A 27,999-nucleotide genomic window follows, 5' to 3' on the forward strand; every position below is an offset into this window, starting at 1 on the left:
TGAAAATTATTTTCTGAGAGAATTATAAAAGATTGTGAGACTTCAGTGCTTCGGGGCAAATTTGTCTTACTGTGAGGTTGGAATACTTTGTTAGATAACTGCACTAGTTTTTATTTACTGTTTCCGTAGCTAAAATGTTTCAGGGCAGTCTGTGGGTCTCCTCGTTATGAGCAACAACAAATGCAGACAGCAATCATTTGAAGACTTACAACATCTTTGCTCCAGTTCATGAAGAAAAATAGCCACATTCGGTTGGTGTTGAAGGGTAGCAGTATGTGATCTGCCAAAATCTATGGACTTTTCTGTAAAGGACAAGTACTTTCCAGAGAGTCACAATGCTGTTAAGAACTTTGATAATGGATTCTCACAGTTTACCCTAGGGCTGGCTTTATTTTCACTAATTTACGTAAGTAGGTTTTTCAGTATTTCTATTTAACTTTTAATAGACATTCGGATTACAGATATTCTTCAATAAAAAGCATAATTTTCATTATTTTAAGTCAGTGCTTACATTTCATTTCAGGATATAGATGATAGATTAATTTTCAAACCTGCAGAAAACTGCTTACAATACATTCACTAGAATAATACTTTATTGTTCTGGGTTTTGGCAGAGATGTACTTTTACCTGAATTCTGACTTTTTTGTTTCCTTGGTAACGGGTAATTAAATGATTTTTAACTGTATCTAGTTATTTTTGTAGCAGTTACATATGTAAATATTGAAAATATTTTAATTTAAGATGTACTGTAACTATTGTCCTGAATTAAAACACAGTGTATTTAAAAATGTATCAATTACTGATGTACAATACATACAGTACAGCAGCCGCTGTATGAAGTCTGTAATGGCTCACAAAAGGCCACAAAGATAATGAAACTACTGTAACTAATTTAAACCATATTTCAATGTCAGTTCTGACTTTCACAGAACAACAGCTATAACACAAATATACAGTATATATGTTTTGGACATTGATTCTGTAAAAGTTTAGATCCGATTGTTATGTTCTGCAGTTATACATACTCTAACATAGTTCCTGAAGTTTAAAAAAAACACTTATGTAAACAACTGAAATAGCAATCAAATGTTTTTCTTAGAACAAGCATGCAGCCCAAAAATGTCATAAGATGTTGCTAATTCACAAAAACATCCTCAGGCATTTCTCAAAAGTCTGTAAATACACTATCCCCCTTCCATTACAGAATGGTTTGTGTATATTCTACCCCTTGTGTACTGTAACACTGATCTCTTTTGTTCATTCAAAGTGGCTCACACAGTTAGCTATATTCATGCTTGACTAGAGAAAGTCCCATCAGTAGCTGGGCTTTTGTCACAAGAAGACCAGAGTACATAGATCTTTCTATGATGTATTTACAGTCAGCAATTTGGGAGTAAAAAGTCACTGACAGCTGAATATCTTAATGTCTAAAAACCATTCACTGTGATCAATTGAGCAACACAAAACTTTTTAGTTATCTTTTGTTTTCGTTTTAGGATTCTTTGAATGCTTCCGTTTCCAGACGAAGAGATTATCAGGTAAACTAGTTAAGCTATAAGCCTTTCAATTTCTGCTTCTTTGCATGTTTGTAATGTATGTGAAAGACTAAAGAAGGGAAATTTCATAACATTCTAAAACCATATTGTTTTATAAAGTGTTCTTGTATTATATAATGATCAAATGTTAAGATTAAAATGATGCATGTAATTCTGATCCATTTATGAAGAACATATGTAGAACCAAATAATGCATAGCAATAATCAGTATTCAAAGATTTCGGAAAGAAATGTGTCAGTTTTTGCATAGTTTGTATTTTACATTGGCAATTGCAAACAAAGCATTTACGATTTGTGTCTTGCTTGTGTATTTGTTTAATTTTTATATAGGTTTAGAAATCTGTAAAAATCTATGCTTTTTGCTGTTACTCTGGTAACCAAGGGAGTTCTTCCAGGAGACTTCATTAATAGCTGGGGCCCAAGAACGTTATGGAAGAAGTGAAATTTGAGAGCTGTACACTGTTACCTGAGAATCACAGAAGAATAGGTTGGGAGTCAGCTGGTTCCATTCACAGTTCACCAGGTTACACAGCATTAGGGGATAAGTACTGGGAACTCCTGATGTCTCAGGTGCAAATTGTACCAAGGGCTACAAGAACCAAAAGCTGCAGTGAGAGTAGCAGGCTGGAGAACCTGCAGATTCTTCCGGAGGGGTCCCACAAACCACCAACAGGTACCCCTCCCAGTAACAAAGTGCAGTCAGTCTTTGAAAGGGCTCTCTCCCTGCCCTTACTGCACAATGAAGCCATCGACTTGGCCCTGCATCTCACAGAGACCCCCGAGCACACTCAGTGGTGTTTCTCACCCAGAAGGAAAGAAGGAACTCCAGGGCTGTCCAAAAACTCACTATGCAGTGAGAGCTCCTTCACGTCTGGAAGAAACCAAGCACAGGAATCCAAAGACAGCTTGGAGACCATTCACTTCAGGTGTACTTCAAGAAAGGAGTATGTCAGGTTCTGCACTTTGGCAGCTGTTAAAAGCGGATGGTTGCCAGTCCAGAGGAAAGCAGCCAGCTACGTTATTCCTTGTAATACTGGGGATGAAGAGAGCTCAGCTTTAATCTCTGAGGTGAGACACCTGAAGCTGTTTGCAAAATGAAAGAGCTATTTTAAAATCATGTATTGACAACACTAGCTCTGAGGTTTTTTTGGGGGTTCCTACTGTGTTGAAATATGAGAATTCCTAGTGGATTATAACTCATGTGACTGAATTTTTGCAATTACAGTCAATGCAATTACTGCATGCTTGAATCTACTTTTATAATTGTTGGACCTTTGCATGCATTGTGCAGACTTTAAAAATGTGAAACAAACGACGATAATCAGCTAGTGTCTCCAGTTGGATCAGGCAATGTTATTTTAGAAACAGTTATTTTGTTTTTGCCTAGATATTTTTTGTGAGTGGCAGCTATTATTTTCACTCTAGACCTGTTCTTGCAATGATGATAAAATGCTCCTTTTTCATCTGATGCATTCAAGGTGTGAAGCAAAGGGATTGTCACTAGTAATCTTTTCTGTTTGTGCATTACATGAGATTTTTCATATAAAATATATTCATTTTTAATAGAATTCCTTGGCAAATGTATCTTTACCTGAATATATTTATATTATTGGCTAATACATAGAAACACACTACCTCTGCCCTGATTATATTCTCATGCCAAGTTATCTAACTGAACCCAGACCACCTTATTTGATGCCCTATGATAAACAGCACTGACTGTACCCTACCCTACAAATGATACTTTTCTGAGATTGAATCACAATCACTAACCCTAACTGATCTGAACTTGAAAATGTCAACCTGGAGACCTGCAAGACCCACTTGGGAAGCTTGACTTGATTAGTCACCCAGTATCCTCTAGATCTGTATAGTCCTGCATTTGCTATGGAAACACATAAATATGCATCAGTTACAATTTAGTGATGACATTGCAATTGCCGCATATTACTCCACCACAATTATCTTAAAATGTATATAGTAAGTGGCTTTTTTAATCAGAATCAGAAACTTTTATTTCGCAAGTACAAAATATACAAGGAATTTCTCTTGGTGCAGGTATCAAAATACTGTAAATTCCAATAAAAGAAAATAAAAAACCTACAGATAAAAACAAATCTCAGTGATATGTAGCATTTAAAAGTATATACAGTTGAATAATAAAATGTAAAATGAGTACTACATGTATTTGCAAAAAATATCAGTGGTACAGTATGTGCCATTAAATAAAAATGTACAACTAGTCACAGAGAAGGAATCTAAGAAGTGTCCTTGTTTATGAGAGTTATAGCCTGGGGAAAGAAGCTATACAGGTGTCAGTTAGTCCCAGGTTTTAGGGCTCTCACTCTTGGGCTCCGCTGAGAGGGAAAACACTGGAGAGTGGCTGGGGTGTGAGGGGTCAGCCACAATTTTCCCCACCCTCTTTCTCATCCTAGACTAATATAAATCTGTCGGATGGGGGGGCTGGTAGCCGATGATTTTCTCTGCACATCGCACAATGCTCTGTAATTTCCACTTTGAGGGTAATGATGCAAAGCAAACCAAACAAAAATAGAAGATGTGATGACTGATTCTATTATGGCTGTATAGAACTGGACCAGCAGCGTTGTGACAGCTCAAATTTCTTAAGCTGTCTCAAAAAGTACACGCGCTGTTGGGCCTTCGTGATAATTGTGGTAATATTCTTGTCCCATTTAAGGGCCTGTTGAATGATAGCTCCTAGAAATTTGTAAGAAGCCATGTACTGAATTTCCAAGGGAAGGAGAGGAGTGGGCTTGTTCCAGAAATCAATGACCATCTCCACAATTTTGTGAATTCAACTCCAGGTTGTTAACTTCACACCATGACACCAGATGGCTTACTTTCTCCCGGTATATTGATTCGTCACCGTTTGAGATGAGACCAACCAGAGCAGTGTCGTCCGCAACTTGAGAACTTTGACAGATTCGCTGTTAGGTGTACAATCATTGGTGTAAAGTGAGTAGAGCATGGGAGAAAGCACACAGCCCTGTGGAGCACCAGTATTGAGAAGGACGGGGTTCAAAAAGTGGTCACCCACCCTAACGTACTGTTTCCTCTTGGTTACGAAGCCATGGATCCTGTGGCAGACAGGATGGGGAACAGTGAGCTGCTTCAAATTATTCAGATGTAGGTCTACAAACAAAATACAGACATAAGTGTGAGAGCTGTCCAGGTGCTGCTGGATGTAGTGCAGAGCAAAGTTGATGGCATCGTCAACAGACATGTTAGCTCTGTATGCAAACTGCAGTGAGTCCTGAAGAGCATCAGTCATGGTTTTGAGGTGATTCAAGATGAGTCTCTCAAAGCACGTCATGATGACAGAGGTTAAAGCAACTGGTCTGTAGTCATTCAGGCAGGAGATGGTCTTGATCATATAAAAACTGCAATTACTTTTGCAAGGGAATTCATAGATTGGTTTTGGGAGTGAAATGGGTGTTTATTAACTTCAATTTAATTTCTTTAAATTTCATCCTATAACAGTGTTAGAATTTACATTCCAATAATGCAATGGCTGTGAGAAACATAAAAGGAAAGTTAAATTTAACATATAAACTGTATTTTAAGGTGAAGATGCACTGTAAAGAATGACCCAGAGTTTAGTCAAGAACCTTTTAAAAAACAGAAAGATTATTATTTAAATACAATACTTGTGTGGAAATACTGGAAATGTGTAGCTCTTATCAGATGTCAAAAAGACCCCTTAACTGACAGTGATTGAACACACTGAGCCCTGATTTACTTCCACCTCTGCATCAAAGTTATTCCAGCCAACAAGATCTTATTACTGATGCTTCAGAAAGCCCAAAGCTGCCAGACAGAATTGTAACCATCTTAGCTGTTTCACTGCTGCTGTGCCAAGATGTTTCATGGAGTACTTTAGAAATGCTGTAAAGTGCCAGGAAACAGAAGACAATGTAGTGGCATCTAATGATGTTATAAGTCAACTTACACAACACAGGGAATGCTTGGCACTTGGATACGGTCTCATAAGCTGAAAATATCTTACTCCTTGGAAAGAAACAAGAAAAAAACGACAGGAGAAATGTTTCTCATTTGTCCAGTAAAATAAATGTATAATCTCAGACATATTGTAGAAGAAACAGCAGAAAATGTTAAGGTCTGACTGTAACACACTTTAAATAAATGTGCATGAAGACAATCCTATGAATTCAACACTATGGCAATGCTTCTAAAATATGTTGCCAGGCTCTCAGCTTGAAGTTAATAAAACATACTACAGTATGTAAAAGGCAGCAGGCTCCTTGATCAATACCCATTGCTTATGGGCAACTCATCACCCGTTATTGAACTGCACAGATAGGAGCCAGAAACTGCAGAGTGCATTGTTTCTAATGAACTGTTCCTACCCTTAAGTTCACTTGGTAATTTTTCTTTTTTGACGGTCACTTTCGCAGTGATACACGTTATCTTCAAGGGCCTACTTTCAGAGTACGCCTTTCAATCAGCGTCTCCTGACCTAAAAGGCATCAATCACAGAGACACTATTGATTTGCGGGTTTTTGCAGTTGTTGTCTCAAACTAAAACCATTTCAAAGCAATTTGGAGGAAATTTTAGAGCTTCTTTTCTCCAAAGCAACTTCAGCACTTTTTCTGAAAGATGAACATTGTGTATTACCTGACCGCTTACTTCAAGACACAAATTCAAGAAAAAAACAGCATCAACTTTGTATCAGAAATTAACATAAAGAGCCTTCCATAACTATTCCATAACGTTTGATTTAAAAATAATATCAACATAATATCAGTATAATATCATAATAATAATACAGGTTATTAATCAATAAACCAAAGTTTTAGAAACCCACAACTAATAAAGCTGTGAGGGAGAGAGTACAGTACTTAGGCACTTTAAATGACCAGATACACGTTTTCTCTGACCTTTTTTTTTGTATTTTAGACCAAAGCAGTCGCTTTCAGTAGAGGTTCAATGGTTCCTGAAAACCTCTTGAACAAGAAGACGCCTGTTCAAACTGGTAACTATGAATGTATTATTTTATGATGCTCTGTTCTGATTAAAATACACTAATAAGTAGTGTGCTGTACTGTATATGTTTACAAAAGTTTAAAAAAATGCCTGGTTTTAAAAGGGACCCAAAGAATGCAGACAAATTAGTTTCAGGAATGGATAATAAAAATAGTAATTAAACATTTTCTTTGCAAACCAGATTGGTTCATATTTAAAGGTTAAACCCCCCCAAAAAGATTTATTTTATATATATATATTGATATATTTATTTGTGCCTATATACTGTATATAGTATGTGTTTGGCTCGTCTGTTATTTTTTTTAAAGGCTGAATGGAGCTGTCAACTGTAATTAAAGGCCCAAAAAAGAGCCACTGGACTGATGCAGTGAAAGATATGAGACATGTCTGCAGTACTATTGTGTGACCGAAGTAAAAAATTGTCATTTATCACATTGCTGTACCACGTGAAGGCAACTGAAGATAATTAGAGATTTTCTGAACATGGGGGTCACTCAACCAGGAGGGACACCTGTCCCCTACAGTGCAGGGTAGTTGGTTTTAAGAGGCCAGTAAGCTTTTGCGGGAGATAACTTTCCCTGACCTTGTAGAATTACACTGTGGTGCAGAACAATGTGCGCTTTGGCATGCTGAGAAAGGGATTGGGCTGCTGCTGTTACTTTAGTCAAAGGTGCTCAGGGCTAGTTATCACATAGTGGAACGCTGGGCTGTGATAGCCAGTCACCACATTGTGTGGACTGAGACTCAGGTGTCATTGTCAGGCAGTCAGAGAGAGGAAATTCTGGATATAAGGGCACAGAGCTTTTCCCACATTACAGAAAGAGATGCTGGTTGCTGATGCTAGTATCCTCCCTCACCAAGAAACACTCAGATTTGGTTGCTGCCCTCATTGCTGTCTCAAATTGTCTTTATTAAATAGTTCAACAGCTGTTCAGTCACATTCCATTTAGTTGCCTCCAGCCCCTCTTCAGCACATCAACAGAAATTAATAATCAAACAAAAATAAATTACTTTTTATAACGAAATAAAAACGTACATGCAGAACTGAAATATTAAAATGTAGGTTGGCAGCTGGAGTAATAAATGAATGAATGAATTAGCCAAAGATAATGACCTTGGCCTCTCAGTGGGTTCCTAACCATGAGGATGGTTTATAAACACCATTATCTAAATGCCTTGAGAATACAGCAGAAACACAAACATGTTGCTGTAATTGCTGTGCTCTGCGGACGCTTGTGATGGGTTTATTTCAGTGGGCTTCTCCAGCACAGTGCATCTGCTTGCTCTGCAACCATGCGCCCTTTGGCATTGCTCTATGTTGCCATCACGAGTCAGGCACTGCTTGCTGAGCAAATTGCTGTATTGAAGGATTACAATAAACAGAAAGACAAAGTGAATTCAGGATAAATAATGCTCTGTCCATTTGAAAATGGGAAGAGCCCCTCACTGAGAGCAAAGAGAATCACCTTTCAGGGATAAAAATCCTGTTCTGTTTCTGTACACATTTTGCAAGCTCTTATTTGTACACAGGCCTTTTAACTAGGAACTTAATTTGCCCGTGGTAGTCGATTGTTTACGTGTTACACAGCAAAGGCTTTGGCTAAACACACAAGAGGTAACAAGCAAGAGATCTGAAAAAGCAAGGGACTAAAAAACAAATTTGGGGCCGTTTTCATTTGATGCACAGCTGTTCTCTATAAGCCCCAGCCGAGGTCTGTTGGAGCTTAATCAGTGATCAGACAATGAATTTTTCTTTTTAGTATCAGTAAAATTAGTTTTAGTTCAGATTATTTGTTTTCCATGAACCAGGGGTAAGCGTCTTAAACTGGAACATCTCTGGAAAACTGGAGGCAAGAACAAATATGGTAGAAATACTGTATTTTGTAATAATGTAAATTGGATCTGATGCTTGCAACACTGAATGCTACTGTATGTTATTTACCTAGATATAAAAAACTTGACTCCCTTCAACTTAGTATAACAAAATATCTTATTAAATGCATAATAATAAAGATAAATTCAAAGGTACTATATGTATTATGTTATACATAAAAACTATGTTTTTATTTTTATTTAATTTAAATTTACATTTTTGCGTTTGCAAGCTGTCTTAGAAGACTGTTGACGTGTCACAGAAAATTCCTTGTGTAGAATTAATGACCCATTAAATTTCTATTTCATTTTTCAGCACAATCCCATTGTGCACTAGGCCATATTGAAAGGGAAAACTGAAAGTTGAACCAAGAAAAAAATTTAAGCAATAATTAATTTACTAAAGTAGGCACGACACAGGAATCGGGGACAAAATCTAAAAACTATATATACAAATGTTGTAGAAGTCAAACATATCTAAGCAAGAGAGCAGTCAAACTGGGTTTACATCATCCGGCAATTCTAGGAATTGGAAAGATCACATTGGTTAGTATGACATTAACAGTGTTAGCTCATGAACATATTGAGATTGAAAGCTCTTCCTCTGCAGGCAGTTGACAATCCAAAACTGAGGATTTTATTTAGTTATTTTGTTATTTTTTTATTTTGCAATTGGCACAAGATAGGGCACACCAGTCCATCACAGGGTGGACATACAGACACAGACATGCATACACTCACACCAATTTTTCCAGAAGGTAATTAACTTACCACTATGTCTTTGGACTGTGGGAGGAAACCTTAGCATCTGGAGAAACCCATATTAACATGAGGAGAACATACAAACTCCACCCCGATAGCAAACCGGGACTACCGTGTTGCCCGAGGTTGACTCAGCTAAGTTGGAAAAGTTTCTCTCCAAACACATGAACAGAAAACCAAGTAAGGACCAAATAAGATACTCTGAAGTATAATGTATCAGCAGCTTTTTTTAAGGCAAACGAGAGACAATCAAGATCAATAACATGCATCTCATGACCCTGTCTTGGATAAAGCAATTAGAAAATGGATGGAAGATCTGTGATGTGATCCGTGAAGAAATTGTCACGATTGTCATCCCTCCTCTAGAGGGCGCTCCGACCCTTTTGTGTTTTTGTTTCATTATCACGTACATCTGTCCCTGGATTCACTGTTTATTATTTTAACCTCGTGCCTCTGAGGCTCAGGGCTCTGCATTGGAAGACGGACGCCCGGCATCAAGTCTCCCCACATCCACGGCTTGAAGGCATAGCCTTCCGAATGGCGTCCTGACCAGCTGAGTCCGGGGCTCAGAGTGCCTGGCCTCATTATCCTTTTAACTTTTGTGCTCCTGATCGAGTTCCCCTTCCCGGGGATTTTGATCTTCTTCTCTTGGATGGATCACCTGGTTTTAGATTTTGGACTGAGCCCTGATTTCCCCCTTTGGACTGTTTTTAGACTTGTTTTCCTGCGCACCCCCCTTATCTGTCTGCACAGGGTCCTAAACTACACACTACACGGGAGTCAGGACCAGCTCCCGTTACAGAAATCTCATAGCAAAAGCTTTTTCCTTACTGATCCCTCTGTATTACTCCATGGCATGGTACACTGTAAGATTACTTTCTAAACTTTCTAAATGGCAAGTCCTCTGGAAGATCAGATATAATGAGGGCGATCAGAAAGATCACAAATGAAAGGAGGCCATAGGTCCCATTGTATTCTGTTTCTCTGAAGTTACATTGCCAATACTGTTTACACAGTCAACCACTCCCCCCACCAAGTATGAAACAAAACATTAACATGTTGGAAATATCTTTCCCATTTGTGGGCTTGTTCAGAAATAGCTAGACATCATTCTTAGTTTCTTGTGTGCAGGACAAAAAGGAAGTCATTTCCAAGCCCATATGAGCCCAATGCTTAAACTGCTAAGAGAAATCTCTTTTTTAAACCTGCCATGCAACACAACTTGACTGCTTTCAGAGTAATGGTTGAAGCACTGGGGTCAAAAATCATACTGTGTAATCATACTCACCATGTGTTGAATGCTAGGAAGGGTGAGGAATAAACAGAGGGTGTCTGTGTTTATGGGCATCGACCGTTTTATGAGAAAAGCAGGTTGCTAATGCTTGTATATCACAATTTCTGTGTGTCCTGGCAGCAGATGGCAGTTAATACTGGAAGCAGGAATGGAATTGCTTTGACTGTTTTCTTCTGCTGAAGGCAATTTCCACCCTCTCAGCACATAAAAATGTAATTAACCAACAATAAGCAGGGTGCTGTTAACAAGAACATAACAAACATAACAACAACTGAAACTCTGGTGTTGGCAAAATGGGTCTTTAACCAGTCTGAAAATACACTATTTTTAAAATTCTTTATTTTGTTGACATGGCATTTCAGAACAATTTCTCTTTTTCAATGGTGAACTGGAGACCACTTTACTGTATATAGGAGTTGTCTGAGTAAAGCACTTATCTCAAGAGTACAACAGCAATGTCTCACAGAGAGCTGGGACCTATGACCCTTTGGTCCAGATTCCATAGTCATAACCACAATGAACAAAATTACATTTTGTAACAGAAGATCAGACCCCTTTTTATAGTGAAAATAGTGAGAAAACAGATTATTTAAGGAAGGTCTGCAGGTGGGTGTGATTATACTGTAGAATCATTTTTCAGGAAGGCCCAGGGGTTAGAAGTTACAGTAGGTCAAGTGTGAGGAGAAAGTTATAAAGTGTTATCAGAAAGTTAAATTGAGAGTTCTGAGCTAGTTTCAAGAAAACTGAAAAGATTAGACAGTCCATTAGAGTTCATTAGAGTTCAGTCCATTTTTGGCTAATTGTAAACTGCTTCATACTTGGCTGGTGGTTATATTGGTATATTAATCTAGTGAATCCCTACATACTGTACAGGTGGAAATCTTCTCTTGTCTTTAAGATCCTTATTTTAAAGCTTCTTGTTATTTCTCACCTTTGTTTAATGGAGTGAGAGCACATAGTGTATATGGAAGGTATTGCAGCAGCAAATACAATTTTGAATTTGAAATTGGTCATTTATTTATTGTTTGTTCTCCTTTATATGCTCTGTACTGTACATACTGTACGACTTGGCATGGAAACATGTGGCAGCAGTGTGACCATCTCATATAAGATCCTGTAACATCTCAGAATCTAATGAAAACCAGGTTTCTGCACAAAGCAGAGCTGGTGGACCAGTAGGTGGGTCTCTTCCCTCTGGGCTAGAATTTTTAAACCACTGTGCGGTTTAAACCATGCTTCTTGACTAAATTCCACTCTGGGTTCGTCTAATCTGGCTTCTAATCAAAAGTAACTGAATGGGTGAAGCAGTATCATACTTGTCTGCCTGCTACAGTACAGTATGTTGTGCACTGGGCCTGTTGGTGCATCATGGCTGCCACATGTCACACAGGAGGACACTGCTCTTTCATGTTGAATGAAGCAGGTCCTCTCTTGTACCGTATGTGCATATTTATCAGGGAATTATTATTTTCATCCAGCATTTTTTTATCACTTAACTAAATTCAGCTCACAGCATTATTATTATTATTATTATTATTATTATTATTATTATTATTATTATTATTATTATTTTTATTAATTATATTGCTAAGTTTAAATAATTATTGTAAATGATAATAATAATAATAATCACAACAAATCCTCATTGCAGTTTAAACTAAACCCTTTTTGTTCTAATAAACCTTAGGACCTTTTAAATGAATAGGGGATCCAACTCAGTGATACATGAGAAGACTGCTCATAGCTAGGAGGTAAAAAAGATTAATTATTCATTAGGGTTGTGCAGCTAAGCTCCCACAGTTAATATCTTCTGTTACTGTTGCAACAAGTGGCTTCGCCAGTTTGCTGAAGTGACGCCGGAACCTAAACCGGTTGGTGTTTTGATGGTAAACATGTGATTGGCATCTTACTTTGCTTAATGTTTGCCAGAAGACAATCGGCATTCGAGCTTTTCGTGGTGGCGACACGGTGGCAATTCCCTTCCTATGAACAACGGTATTAGAAATGGAGACTTAAACTTACGCCTACGCCATTCCGCCTCCTTGAACAGGTGTCTTTTCTCCGGTAAGAAAAGAAATACGCTGCTAGTTTGCATGTGAATTTACTAAATAATCGTGTGATCGATCGTATTTGGCTAAATTAATACTTTAAAATGACGGCTATATTGACAAAACATGTTTAAACCCCTCTGGGTGGTTTATCGAAATGCCATAAAATGATACTATTAATAATATTTTAATTAAAGGGACATATTTCCACTAGATGCGTAAAAGAATGAAACACCTTAATAGTTCAGTTATTACAATATAATTATAGGCAACTATAATGATTAGTCATCATTACATTTCTTTTTTTATTTTGAAACAAATTCACCATATAAAAGGACAAAAAGCTCTTAAAATAGACATTCTGTTGTGAGATAATATTTGATTTGCATTTATTAGGTGCTCTACGTCAGATTCAAAACTTGCGCACGAGTTCTGCAGTGTGGTCACTTTTAATATCAAAACCGGTTCTTCTGGAAATGTGGGGAAACAATATTCTAAATACAGGATGCTTTTTCCAGTTCTCAGTGAAATTATTTTTACAAATTAATTCAATAGTACTAAGCGTTTAAATGATACATAGGATAATCTTTGCATGGGTAGATAATATCCAACAAATACAAGTAAACAGTTTCTCAAAGCAGTGAGCAATTTGATCCATACCGAAATAACTTGTTGAGACACATGACTGACAGTGAAGGAGGCCTTCTGCCACAGATACGAGGTAAGGTGCCGGAAATAATATCAAGAGGCAAAATAATACTTTTGAAAGAACTTGTTAAAGGGCATTTTGCCGTCTATTGCAAGTGGAACAAATTGATTATTGTTTCAAAATTAAATTAAAAAATAACACAAATTGCCATGGTGGAGATACAGAACATATCACAATAAGATTATAAAATGTAATAATAAATACTTTCAGATAATAAGGTTATTAGAATTTTCTTTCAATTTTGTTGCACAGCTATGAGCACAGTTTTCAATCTTTGTGTGTCTTATATTCTATCACTTTGTGCTTCTGCCACACAGCTGTTTCCTAAGTCTCAAACAAAAAGTCACAGCACTTATTGTTCTGCCAGATGGGCCTTTGAAGCGCTTCTCCTTCTATATGATGTAGATTGTCACAGGACAGCAGAGACCGGTGTCTTTCACAGAACATTCAGCCTTCTTTGGGTTTGTCCTTGTTCTTCATATGTAGTTGGTAACAGGTTGTCTTTACAGAAGAAACAGTTTTGCATTCTCATTGGTTATACAGTATTTGCTTTTCAAATTAGAGAACCACAAGTACGTGGCTCTGTTTTCATCATCCATCTACAGTACCATCCATTTCTTAGCCACTTCATCCAATTCCCCTGAATTGTGGGGGAGCTGGAGTGTATCCTGGCAAGTAATGAGCGCATGGCAGAGTACTCCCTGGACAGGACACCAGTCCATTGCAGGGCAGAAATACTGACACAAACTCCCTCACACCAAGGGCTTATTTTCCTAAAAGTTAAATAATCTACCAGTATGCCCCCTATTTTAAAAATAATATTATTGTTATCAGTAGCTAAAGAAATAGTAGTAATAGTAATTCTGCTTTTGATAGCAGTATTATTGGCAATAGCTAATATTAAAAGTGTGAACAAATGCGATAAACAAAGAAAGATTACAAATTTAAAAACGCCATATGGACTATTAAAATGTTTGTTACTTCATTACATTTTGTTGGTGCTACAACAAGATCACTACAGAAAGGAAAGTCCATAAAAAATACATAATTTGCAGTTAGGTTTCTTTTGATTGGAAGTACTGGAAGTGTTTCATTTTAGTCTTTTTTATCTCCATTTGGTCACAATCTCTTGTTCATTAATTCTGATGAAGAAATAAAATATTATTTGTTATTACAGTACTTGTTGGATAATTTTTTTTGGAAAATGCTTATTTTTTATTTATAAATAATTCATAAAGGGTGTGCTTTGTTTAAATATTTTATTGAAACCTGCCAGTCTGTAATGTAGCCATGTTGAAAATTATAATACCACACTCAAATAGAGAAACCTATGTTTTATATACAAATCAAATGCAAGAAATTATTGTGTCTTTCCTTTTCATAGATATAAAGGATGTAAACCAGGCAAGTTCCAGTATAAACTCCACAGGATTGAGCACCTGGAGATTTCCAGTTCATAATTTAAAAAGCAACCAGGTAAAACTTGTTTCTGTTGCTTTTTATAGACTTTATTGAGGACATCATTGAACAAATTTCATGAATAACATTCATATTTGTATTCATGCTGTAAATCCTGGAAGCCCTTTTGGTTAAATGCTTAAGGAATACTTTGCAAAGCAGTAATTACATTTATTGACATTGCTTTGAAATCCTTAATAATAATAGTAATATTGAATGTTTCATGGTTGATGGTTGCCTTCTAAAGCTCTTGCTATAATTCATTATTTTTTAAATATTGAGTTATTTGATTTGCTTTTCTGACATGGGTAATTTAAAAATATCACCCACAATTGTTTATATGTTAAATGTTATAGTGTTTTTTTCTTAACAGTTAATTAAATATGGACTTACAGTACAGTAAGTAAGAATTTATTCTGTGTGATGATGTTAAAAGTTCTACTGAAGTACACAACATTATTAACTCAAGAAAATAAATGTACCAGCTTTGTAGACAGTAAGCAAAGGTGCTTCTGAAAGTAAAACTCCTGCACAGCATTTATGCAGTGTTCTGCAGTTCAGTGTCATTCCAAAACAAAGACCTTACACATGCAGTATGTGTCCAGTCCAAACAGGAAAATGGGGTTACTTTATCCAACAGATCTGTTGTTCATTAGAAGATGGAAATATGAATTTAGAAACGGTACAAACCATAGTTGCATAAATAATCCAATTTAAACTGCTGTGAAATTGTACTTAATCTGTATTTTATAGCTGCTCTTTAGATAACTACAGGGAATCTAATTTCCATTAGAATGCAACCGTAATGTTTCAGTTCAGTTTGTAAGAACACTATTAGTTTATTTTTCTGTTCAGAATAAATGCCAATCGTAAAATACACATACAATAACATAGCTGAATATGTTCTCATATGTTTGTTTAGGGAAATCATTAAGTAAGTACCCTACTCTGTTGTTTACACACGTTGAAGGCATTCTACTGTAGGTTATCATAACATATTGGCCTGCCTTGTGATTCTCTCTTGTATTCAGTTTAAACAAATGACCTTATGAAGATACTCTTTAAGAAAAAAAAAGCTATTGCTGTCCTTTTGTTAATTTACATAGTTTGAAATCAGCCTAGACTCCTAACTTGTATGTTAACATCTGCTTACAATGTTGTAGAATTACTATGGACAGTAGAACTGTTTAATGCAGAACTCCTTGTACCTGTAGTTAGAAATGCACTGTGCAGTCAACCTTTGATACTTGGCTTAGTCTGACATTACTATTTATCTGGGGCACTGTACTGTTTAAATTCTATTTTGTCTGGAAGGGTGGTTAATTTTTGCCTGAGCATGTCCCAGCAGGGAAACATTACCATAGTAACAAATGATCAGACCAAAAAGTAGACTCTTGATTCACAAAATTTTAAGAGCCAGACTGGTTTTCCCCACATCACTACCATGCCCTGCCATAGAGAAAGAGACTTCTTATGCTTATGGATGTGGATGAAGAGATTTTTATCAAAATATAATGAAGATATATTACAATATTTCTCTCCCTCCACAGGAATCAAACAATGACAACCTTGGTTCACCGAAGGATAAAGTGCCTTTAACAACAGAGGGTGAGGCAAAAAAATCAGAGGACAAGAAGACAGGATTTTCGCTGCTTTCTAACTCAGTTCGGTCTGATAAGTCACACAGTAAGGAATGTTTGGAGCCCCGCCGGAGTTCCGTGCTTCCAAACGAACAGCCGGAAGCAACAGAAATTTTGGAACAGACATGCAGCATTGCCTATCAGGGAGACTCACCACCTGGGGAGACTAAAGGCCTTCCTAAGATGAAGGCAGGCTTCTCATCCATCACAATAACAACTAGAAGAGTTGAACAGCTACCTAACACTTCATCACAGCAGGATACATCCACTCTTACTCAGACGGAGGTTAATGATGGCCAGCCTGCCTCTACTGCTACCTTGGACGGCCTCTTAGTGGACAGGAACTGCAAACCAGTTATCCGAAGAAGAAAGGCCACCATAATAAAGGTGACTGAATACAGGCAAAGTTACACAGAAGGTGAAAGGATCAGGAGGGTAAAACCACTTGAGTTCAGACATAGTTATGCGGAAGGAGAAAATAAAGAAAACGTGTCCTCTCATCTTTGGCAGAGTAAAGATTCTTTGTCCTCTCTACCCCAAGGCTTAGTACGATCCTGTGCCCATCTTGAAGTACCAGCTGAGTCTGCAAATTCTGTCTTGTACTTGGAGAAGTTCCGTTCCATTTCCTTGCCTAAACCAGAGAACGACAGAGAAGAGGAGGTACACAGGTCTGCGCTTTCTTTGTACCTGAGCAGAACATCCCCCAAAGCAGATCAAGCCGAAATGGGAGGTGGCCAAAATGAAGAACGTCTTGGTCCTAAGAATGGTCTTTGGTGCCCTGGTTTGAATAAAAACACAGAAGCTAGTCTGCACTGGATCACTTCTCCTGAATTACAGGAACAAGAGCCCACTCTTCCCAAAAATTCCAATGGTGTCGATACTGCAGAGTCAGGCTCTCATTTATGCAAGCAGTCTTTTTCTGGTGGTGCAACAGAAAGTGATACATGTTTCTCATATACACAAAAAGTGAGAGAAGATACAAATTTAAATTACAAGGGTGCTTTTCAGCAGAGCAGTAGGACCAATCAACCACCTACTTTTAATAAACCCCAAGGTACACTATGATTTTCTACTTAGCTTCTGTCAAAACTACCAGTATAAAGTTAATTTGTTTGCCAATTACTCATTGCTGAAGTTTTCATTAAGACAAAATGTAGACTATCTCAATATGGATGTCAACCTGAAAGAAGCACATCACGTTGACAACAAGCTATAGTATAAAAATAATATATATTTTAGATACTTAATATATGAATAATTCTATTTTTGTAAAATAGCCCTACTTTCTTGTTTCATTAATTTAATATTTAACATACTGCTCAACACAATTAAAAATTAATAAAAATCTAAACAGTATACTTATATTCTATAATTGGAAAAGATTGTCCCTCAGCATTGACCGGGATTTGAAACCAGGCGTTTTCTGGCAACAGACTGACATGGCTGGATCATTAATTTCTGCCAAATTTAACTAGCCATGATTTTATCTTTTCAAGGCAATAAATATAAGTATGCCTAAAGAAAATGATCAGGTAAAGGTTCATTCCATTGTGAAAGGTAAAGAAAAGAAACACCACACTTTGATTGTAGAACCGTCTTCAGATGTGTCCATGCTTATAAAGGTTTCATCGTGTTTCTTTTCTTTACTTTCACCATGGAACGAACCTTCACCTGTTGCCTTGCTGCCTGCAAATGGTGACACAGTTCCCTACTTAAACATAAAAAAACAAAACTAAGTGAATTTAAAGTAGACATCTTGCGCACAGGGGTACACTGATACATAAAAGTGTCACATTTAGGTCAAAGACTCATATGTATTGTCACTTTGCCTGGCCTGTCATTACTATCAGACCTAGTTCAGATCAGAATGTGTTTAGCAGGTGCAGTGATGTTGGAGGGAATAAGCTTGGCACATATGGACAATACCAACTTCACAACAGATATCATGAGAATAGTGCCATGCACAGTCTAGCTCTGTTTTATTTTCCAATGCTCAGGCGGTGAGTGTGATGAATTCTCGGCTCAGCAGCGTGTAATTATGAGCAGCTGCTCAGGGGGTTTTGAAAGCCTTGGCAGGAGGGACAGATTGCTGAAAGCTAAAAAAACATTTATTAGAAGTGATTGGGCATACTTTAATTCACTGATGAACACAGTTTATTCTTTATGTATTTATTTGAGAATTCTAGATGGTTTACATACTACATAGTCATAAAATTAAAACATCTGGATGATAAAAAGTAATGCGATCCTTAAGTTTATCTTCTGTAAGTGAATTGAAACCCATGATGATACAACTACTTAGAAAATAAGTGGTAAATATTTAGGTGTCTTTTTCTTTAGAGATTTTACTGAATTTACTGGTAGCTTATTTGCTCATCCTCATGCTTTCTTCATATTAATTTATGTAGCATATGTTTTGGTTGCATGCTTTAAGAAAGTCACATTTCAATCAGATTTCAATCAGATTTGAATTGAGGTTCTAATCAGGATTTAACCATTGTTGTTTCCATTCCAGAACACGTACCATATCAAAGAAGTTCCTGTCCGGCTCCTGACTTATCATTAAGTCTTCGGGCTGCATCTGTGATAGCCAATCTGAAAATCCAAAAACAACTTGGCAAGATACCAGTTTGCACGGATGCGACATATTTAAAGAAAACGCAAGACACTTTGGGTAATACTGTTTCTCTTTTCTGTTTTAAACAATCTAAGGGCACTATTTAAAGTATAATATCTTTAAAAAAATCTCTTTACCTTATTATATTTACCTTTTTTAGAGATGTTTATATACTGTACAACAAAATCTGGATATGCTATTCTAGGTTACACTGTAAGCATAACATGAATTAGAATATTTTACATTATTTGAAAAGGACATGATGTTTCTGTAATTTAAAGGGTGTAAACTAATTAATGTTTTTAGATAAATCTATAAAATGTCATCTTTGTATTGTAAATGTACTGTAACTTCCTATTAAGACAGAAAATTATATGTAAAAATAAAACACTTTGAAGTGCTCAATTTTTCCTGTTAAACAACAGGAATTGCACAGTGCCATTTTTATCCTATTTGTTATAAGAAGAACAAACAGTGTTTTTTGAATATAGCCCTTATTATTAGACTGCTATACTCTATTATTTAACAGGGTGGTTGTGTTACATTTGTGTCTTGTTATCTTTCCTCTCAGGAGAAGCTGCTAAGGGACACTTTGAAGTGTCCAATCATGAGAAAGAAGTTAATCAGGACCCCTCCTCCTGCGTGATGCCCGAGGATACACCTGAGTTCCCCAGCCCCGTTCCTGAGGAGCAGAAGCAATACGTCCATGGCCCTGTGGATGTCACACTTACAGCCCTCACTCTGAAAGTAAGTCTGGCATAACCTCTGATACATGCTCTTCAGCAGGTTTAACCTGGGAAGAAATCTGCATACAGAACCTGGTCTGAGTTTGGAAATGGTCTGAGATGGTGGGATCAGACCCTGGCGACTGCTGTTGTTTTGCAGGAAGCGCTGGAGCTCTATCGCCCTGACTTCATTAGCCGCTCCAGGGGCAGAGTGAAGCAGCTGGAGCAGCGGGCGCTGCAGAGGAGAGCCCTGGAGATCACAGACGTGTCCCCGCAGGGCCCCACTCTTGGCACCAAGAAGAGGCACTGCACCAAGCCCCACCCTCTTAGTGGTACCTGCCATGTTCCTCTCCATCCCCTGTCTTTTTGTTTGTGGATGTGGGAATCCACCAACAGGATTTTGTAGTGGGCGCTCCGCCCTCTTAATCAGCTTTTGTGAAAACACTGACACAATGTTGCTCAAAAGGTGGCTTGGGGTCTTCTCTGAAAGTTTTTGAAACTCCAGGCATTTGATCCAATCAGCAGCTGATCATCAATTTCAGTATTTATACTGCCTATATTGTGTATCATTCACTAATGTCCTCATTGATGGTAATGAGCAAGACACACAAGCACTGCTGTATGTGCAGTGGTGCAGTAATGATTTTAACAGTAATGATTAGTTGCTGCTTGGATCGAAAGTCGAGATTGCGAGGGAGGAATCTGACATTGTTTGGGAAGCACTACACTAATGAACTAAAGTATAATATCGTTTTAGCAGAGAAGATTATTATGTTGCAAAACGTTCTTTTAGTAAATTGCTTTTCAAACATGATTGATCATTTGTGGGCAAATGAACTGTAGGTATTCCCCTTGCCTTCTGCCAGCAGTTTAACAGCTTTCTACCATTTGTTTCTCCAAAAACAGGAAAGATCTAAATTCATCGATGCAGATGTATTTTGGTACATGACATCATATGTCACGACTTCTTCCTAGTATTGTTCCCCCACTTATCAGGCACTGGCTGCACAATAGAAGGCCCAGCAGACCCAAAGAAACAAAAAATATTTTTCATAAGACTTTCTATTTTAAACTGCTCCACAACCACAGTGAAAGGTGCTCCTGTTAAAGTAATTATGAAGTTGCCAACCACAATGCATTTTATTCGCATGAACTACAAGAAGTTGACATACAAGACATACAAGATGTTGAACTGCACTTGGACAGAAAACTGATATAGAAATGTTAATTTTTGTAGTGTTTTGAGTCCTCTGCTGGACAAACTTTATAACTGCAACATATTAACAGCATACTGATGTATCTCTCTTGGATATGGGCAATCTCATTGCCGGCCTTAATTTAATAAAATGTCAGTGATATGTGTATTACTGTATAACATTTCATATAATGTAATAAATGGCAATTACAATATATATGTATAAATGAAAAAGTATAAACGAGCAAGGATGACAGATTCTCAGAAGAGAAAGTCAGCCTGCTATAGAGCAGACATTATTTCAAATGAAAATGTACAAGTTTTGCTTTACATAACAATGTGCCTGATGCATTTGTTAAAACAATAAGCTGTGTATTTAAGCTGCACTGAAGCGTTTCTTTTGAGTCTGTTGTTCTTTGAATGCTAATTGAATTTTGTAAAAATGCTACTTTATGCATCATCAATTACTTGTAAAACAAAACAAAGCAAAAATATGCCATTCAGTGTGCTGTTTTACAAGAATGAGTAATTTAAAATTCCAGATCATTTACATGTAAATACCTCACATCTGCGCTATTTTCTCTCACCTCAGTCACTTCACAAAAATATTTTTTGTGATTCAAGGTTTATTGAAATTCTTAAAAGAGGGGTTTCGCCATATAAAAAAAAACTATCAATGCGCCTCTTTTATATTCCACGTTGGATCCTGCTACAGTTTAGCTACCCAAGACCTGTATTACTTTAGATCGTTGTGCAGTGCTGTAATTTACCATAATGTCAATTCTAGCTTGCAGGCGGCTTATTTTGTATCCTTTAAAGCTGTGACAGAATTCAGACAGATGTATGAAAACCCATTGTAGGTCTGTGTAATTTGTGATACACTATGCTTGTCAAAGTTTGGTAATTGTTAAACACATCATACTGAAGTGGACAGAAGTTGAAAATAAGTGATCCATAAGCTGCTTCTGCAAGAAAAATAGTTTTCATTTTGGAAACAAAATATTTCAGTAAAGAAAAGCTGTTCTATTGCAAACACATTTACTTTTTACCAACAGAATAAATAGAGCATATAAACAAAATAGAACTAATATGTAATAATCTACAGTTTAAACGTTTTGTCTGTAACTTGTTTTGCAGATAATCTTTTTAAACCCAGGGAAAGAGCCATTTCAGAGAAGGAGATGCAACTGAGATCTAAGCGGTAAAATTAGTTATTATTTCTACATTAAGGACTTCTCTTAATCAGTGCAAATCATGCCATCTTGTTTAGATATTAGATTGCCATGTTTGACTGTTACTCATTAAATTATCCTTAGCCAGATAAACTACTGGGCACATAAAGACAAGTATGACAATAAACATACTTTGCTTTACTTAGTTTGTACCTACTGTATATGTGTCTGAATTTGTTGCACACACACAGAAGACTACCTCAGATTTAATGTTTTTGTCTAGCAGTTTGGTTTTTCACTGGTGTGATAACCAATCTTAAATCCCAGAACCATAAGCAAGGAATTCCATTTTGAAGGAGGAATGGACTTTGCATGGTTGGTTTTATCGTTTAGTCCAGGTTGCCTGATCTGCTTTCACAGTGATAAAGACCTCTTCTTTGTTTTCCAGATTGTGGTTGTGGCAGAGCAGCCTTTCAACAAAGGGGGCTGCTGCTTTCCTCTCTGCTCTGTGCAAAGACTGAATTGCCTTTTCTCTTGATTGCAAATATTGACAGGATTTACAACAAGCTGCCTGAAGTCAAAAAGAAAAAGGAAGAAGAAAAGAAAAAAGTGGTATCGCAGACAAACAGGTTGCGGGCTGAGCTGTTTAAAAAGGTAAGACTCAGGGGCTGACACCACTGGGCCAAGAGGTTTTTGGAAAGGGGTATTTTTCGGAGAACACACAATGGCTTATGAAACTCTCTCTTCCGATTTGACTCAGGGCGCAAGTGCCAGGAAAATAATTTCTCACTATCTTGACTTGGCTAGAGCATCACTGGCAAAACAAATCTCTGCGCAGGAATACTGTAGTAAATTAACATAAACAGAATCTCAATATGCACGTATCAACATGTTTTGTACAAAAATATTTTTTCTGCTTTGATATTTCTTTTATACTGCACATTAAATCAGACCCTTTAGATACCTGCCTGTCAGGCACAGTACATGCTGATATTTTGTTTGCCAGAGATCTCTTGCTTCCTCTCGATGGGGCTCTTCCATCACACATTGTGCTTGTGTTTTTTTAATTTTTAGTTTAATTTTTTATTTAATCCAAGTCTATATATAATATTGCAGCTCGATGCATACTGGAAGCAAGTGATGGACCTGAAAGGCACAATGCAATCCCACAACACGCAACAGACTTAGATCTACATTTTTTTTAGATTCATGCATTTCTTATAAAATGCATAATGTAAGACAAATTTATAAGCAATGGAATAACACAAAGTAATAATCCTGCAATAATAAAGACTACAAACTCCACCCATGTTTCAATTACACACTTAATATTGGGTAATCATAGTCCTGTGGGCTTAGATCTTCAGATCCTTGTTACACTATAACCCATGTTTGGTAGAGATTACGTGTACATTACCGGGAGGCTGTTTGTATGTAACAGTGACACCTTTGCCTGATAAGCTCAATTAAACTTTGGAATGGATGTCTTTTTTGTAGTGATAGGAAATTCAATATTTAAAGACATGTTTCTCCCTACTGAAGCAAATGATAAAAGTAATAGACAAAGGCTGCCTGAAACCATTTACAACATAATTGAATACTGTAGATAGCAGTTTGGAATGTTTAAATTCTGACTGATTTTGAACACTATGAAGAAAAAAAGATCTTAGCAAAAAAAGGAAATAAATTAAAAACTGGAAATAGACTTTAATGTTCGTAGATATTTGTAATTTAATATTAATGTTACTTTTATAAAGTGGTTAGATGTTAGTGACCTGTTCTCATCAGATCTCAAAAGCTAAGCAAACCTTGGCCTGGTTAATACTGGGATGCAAGATCTCTAAATAACACCAGGTTGCAATTGTGGGTAGTGTTCTCATGCTGGTAGGGGCACTATTCCTTCTAGACCAGTATTTCCATAACTAATGTCCTCCTCTGGTAGTTACAGTCACTGTGTCCTAGAAACTACCATTCCATGTCTGTTTCGCTGTAGGTGCACACAATCTGGTCTACCTAAACTTCTACCTTAATTGCCCTTATGAAGCAGTTCCTCACTCACTATCTGATCCAGGTGGATACTGCACTACAGTGGTGGATAATAATAATAATAATAATAATAATTGCTTACACTTATATAGCACTTTTCTGGACACTCCACTCAAAGCGCTTTACAGGTAATGGGGACTCCACCAATGTGCAGCATCAACCTGGATAAACAGGGTCCCTTTCCCTTCGTATTTCTAAAATACTCTGTGATCCTTTGGGATAGAAAGCCAACATCCCCACAGTAGATCAGGTATTGAAATGCAAAATTATTTCCAACAATGGAATTAAGATGAGTATTTAGGCAGGCCATATCAGTCAAGCTCAAGACTCGAGGAACACGACTACTGTTACACGCAGCCATTGCATCTTGAAAGAGCTCAGAGGCAAAGAAAAATAATGCCTTCAACAGGTTTTTAATTATGGATACTAATATAAGATCAGAGGGGCTAAGGGTCTGTCTTATTTTTGTTTTCTGGATACTTCTCCATCTTACATAAACACAGAAAATATTTCCCCATTGATTCATGATTGTACAGTATGTGCAGTAAAATTATCTTTCTGCCCAGGAGAGGTCAGTGTTTAGCTATTCAGTGCTGAATTCCTTTCTTCATTATAGTTCATTCACTTCAAACACTGTAAAGTGTTTTTTTTTAATGCAAGCAAATATGTTTTGAGAATGGTTTTACTACAGAAACATTTGCTACGCATCTGTATTTCTTATAGGCTTGGGCACGTATCCATATTGAATGGCTTACAAATTAGCTCTGTCAATATTTTGTTTGGGTTTGAACGAAATCCTTCAGTTTCCACCTGAAATGATTAAACCAGTAATTGTTTGTTTGTTTTTTTACCATTAACCTTTCAATTATTAAATTGGAAATGATAACCTCTAGAAGAGTATAACTTCCACCCTTGAAGTAAATCAATGAAAAAAGGAATGACACTAAAAGCGGGTTTTTATTTTATTTATATTTGTTTATTTTATAACCGTATTTTATTTAATTGTTAAAAATGAGTTGTTTCCCTTATATTTGGAAATAAACAGTATAAAGTCTGCAGATGTATTTTTTCTAAAAAGCACCGTCTCCTTAGCGACAGGAGAACCTGTGCAGTGAAGTGCCCCGGCCCTCTTTCATGAGCCTTCTTATTGACAGGTCTCCTGCCGCCCTGTAGAGACTCTGTGTCCTTGCCTGACAAACTTGATCTGCATTAAGGGGGATGATGCTGTCAGCTTGTAAGCCAGCAACCATCCCCATGGCCAGGCCTGGGAAGTCCGAAGTCGGGCAATGTGTCTCACCTGAGTGATTCTTTTTCTTCCAGTGCTGGAGTGAGCTGGCCATGAGGTCTCTCAGGCATGGAGGAAACAAAAGAGAAAATTCAAGGAGACTATAGATAACTAAAACCTTCTTAGGTTCATCTGTTTCTGGTGCTTGCCTAGGTGGTTTGAAGGATAGCTGGTCTCCCTGCTGAACTCTGCCATTGACAACATTTAAAAAAAAATGAAACTTTCAGATATGCCTTGGCTAGGAACCCTCCAGGCCTAGTTTTGAAAAACAGAGAGGAAGCTTTCACTTGACAAAAGGTTAAGAGTTATGTCTAAAAGATAAGTGGAAATCTCACTGTGAATTGGATGTTGTCTAACGTGGTCCTTGCAGGAAGCTGACAATCTGATTGCCACCCTCTCCATCCCTTGGGCCTGTGTGCACCTACTGTATGCTGGATTCATTCCATACCCATTGATTTTAGCACAGAATACAGTCATTATGTTTCATATGAGCTCCCGCTGTCCCAGAGCCAAGTGCAGAACCATGAACAACTTCTTTGTGGTCTGTGACAAGTGTGTACACAGCGACTGTTGGATGGTCCCGATGACACAAAAGGCCTGTTAAATAACAAGCAAGAATTGTACATGAGCAGGAGCACAGAGTCAGCTACTCCCACTCAGACTTGAATTGTCTGCTATATGGTGTGTCTCATCCCACCATGCAGTGGAACATACACATTCACAGAAAAGGGGAGAGGTTCTGAGCAATGCCAGCATCAGACAGGTGAACAAGAGAGATGGAAAAAGCAGGTACTGTGAGGCAACGGATGGAAACATACTAGGTCATAGAATGCAAGTATTGAGTGAGAAAAGGGTTGTTTGCAAGGTTTGTGAGACATTTTATAAATATGGATTATGGTTGGATTAATAGAAACAACACAGCAGCAGATTAGAGGACTGTATACGACATGTTCAGTGCAAACGCATTCAATTTGGGGAATTTGTTTTTAATACACTGTTACAACTGATGAATCTAAAAACTATTGTATCTTTTTTTTCTTAGAAATTGCTGGATCAAATCCTGCAGAGAAATGGTGACTGATGAGGAATGATTCTCAGGCAGCCTGCTGGATTTGCAAATCTCTTAGTCAAGTAGTGAAATGCTTCTTCCGTTGCTTTCTTAAGTCAAAAGCAGAGAATGTGGAATGGAGAGAGCACCCACAGCAACCATTGGCTCCACCAGTATTACAGTATATGCAGTTCTCTTCCTGTGCTGCTTTCAGACAGTAGACTAAAATTAAATATATACCACTGCTTTTGAAATTGTATATCTAAGACTATTTTGCAGCAAAAAATGAACTTCGTGCTACCAATGAGAGCCCATCATCATAAAGAGCTTTATATAATGGATGGTATTATTTTTACATGAATGGCAATATTGTTTTATGTAATCCGAAACTCGATTCATTAACCTACCAGAAATGTGATTTCATTCCACCTCACTCCTGAATAACCTTTTTATTGGAATGACAAATATGAAAGGCAATAAAAATATATGAAAAGTGCTGCATGACATTTCTATTTAGTAGCTACCTGTATCTCTTCACCTCACAAAAGCTTGAATTGAGTGGGTTCACACAGTGAACTTCATTAGGACAACAATGAATGAAGCCAGGCAGAGTCTCCCTTTTTTGGGCAGTGGTTTGGGAAAAACTACTAACACTATCCGAGACTCAACAGGGATGTTACACTACATAATCCTCGCTCAGCCAGAGGGACCACTTGTTGCAATTTCTCTGAGGTAAAAATACTGTAGGATTAAAAAAGGTTTTAAAGACAATTTCTTAAGATTAACATCACAAGAACACTAGCAAAAACAATCATATTTAACAGTACAGAATGGTTTGCGTTGAGATTCGTATTTTCTAACCCCCAAATCTTTTCTGTGTGTGTTTTGATGTTGATATTAGGCTGGTGGTTCACAGCATGTGCGAGTCTAGTACGTCAAATTATATTTCCCAATAATAAACTGCATCACTTCACAAACAGGTTTGCTTGAAACATGGAAAATTCATTAGGTAACAACAAACAGGTTTTAAGGTGAGAATGTGTTGAAGTTACATGTAGTATTAATACTGTAGATTTAATCCCACCCCAAACCAATGTGTGTAATACAAGAAATCTGTAACTTCCTGAAAATTGCATTAAAATGGTAAGAACGATGTATAAAATACTGCACAAGAATCTAAATTGAGTCACTGCCTATTGATTGTTGAAGTCAACTGAAATTCAGATTGCTGCAGCAGTAGGTCATCTGTCTTTTAAGGGTGTGCACTTATCTTCTGTCTTTTTAAATAAAACATAATTCTGTATATTCAATTATTTAATTTTTGTCCCGAAAAGTATTTTAGATATTGTCCATGCTTTTTATTCCTCAATAAATTGTCGACCAAAGGCTGTGATATTTTGTATCCTCCAATAAACTATATATTATGACACGTCTTTGAGTGAAATGCACTTTTTAATGCAGTGGTGTGAATATTGTGAGGACATATTGTGAAAAAACTGTATCTTAAATTAAAGACCAAATTATTTATGTGAAGTACAGTATGCT

General features: G+C 37.1%; 1 protein-coding gene across 2 annotated transcripts; it reads left to right on the forward strand.

Moving 5' to 3' along the window:
* Nucleotides 1-1,951: 1,951 nt before the first annotated feature.
* c4h10orf90 (chromosome 4 C10orf90 homolog) lies at nucleotides 1,952-27,883 on the forward strand. Of its 2 annotated transcripts, XM_015347065.2 has the most exons (10): nucleotides 1,952-2,625; nucleotides 6,497-6,572; nucleotides 14,653-14,744; nucleotides 16,277-17,420; nucleotides 18,882-19,040; nucleotides 19,555-19,730; nucleotides 19,869-20,040; nucleotides 22,041-22,104; nucleotides 22,630-22,729; nucleotides 26,449-27,883. In XM_015347065.2, the coding sequence occupies exons 1-10, from the start codon at nucleotides 1,987-1,989 to the stop codon at nucleotides 26,485-26,487; spliced, it is 2,661 nt and encodes an 886-aa protein (XP_015202551.2). In that variant the 5' UTR covers nucleotides 1,952-1,986; the 3' UTR covers nucleotides 26,488-27,883. The 2 variants fall into 2 exon arrangements, with proteins under 2 accessions (XP_015202551.2, XP_069045098.1); XM_069188997.1 differs by lacking the exons at nucleotides 1,952-2,625; nucleotides 6,497-6,572 and adding an exon at nucleotides 12,291-12,575.
* The last annotated feature ends 116 nt before the right edge of the window (nucleotides 27,884-27,999 follow it).

This window comes from Lepisosteus oculatus, chromosome 4 (assembly GCF_040954835.1).
Source record: "Lepisosteus oculatus isolate fLepOcu1 chromosome 4, fLepOcu1.hap2, whole genome shotgun sequence".
Classification (NCBI taxonomy): domain Eukaryota; kingdom Metazoa; phylum Chordata; class Actinopteri; order Semionotiformes; family Lepisosteidae; genus Lepisosteus; species Lepisosteus oculatus.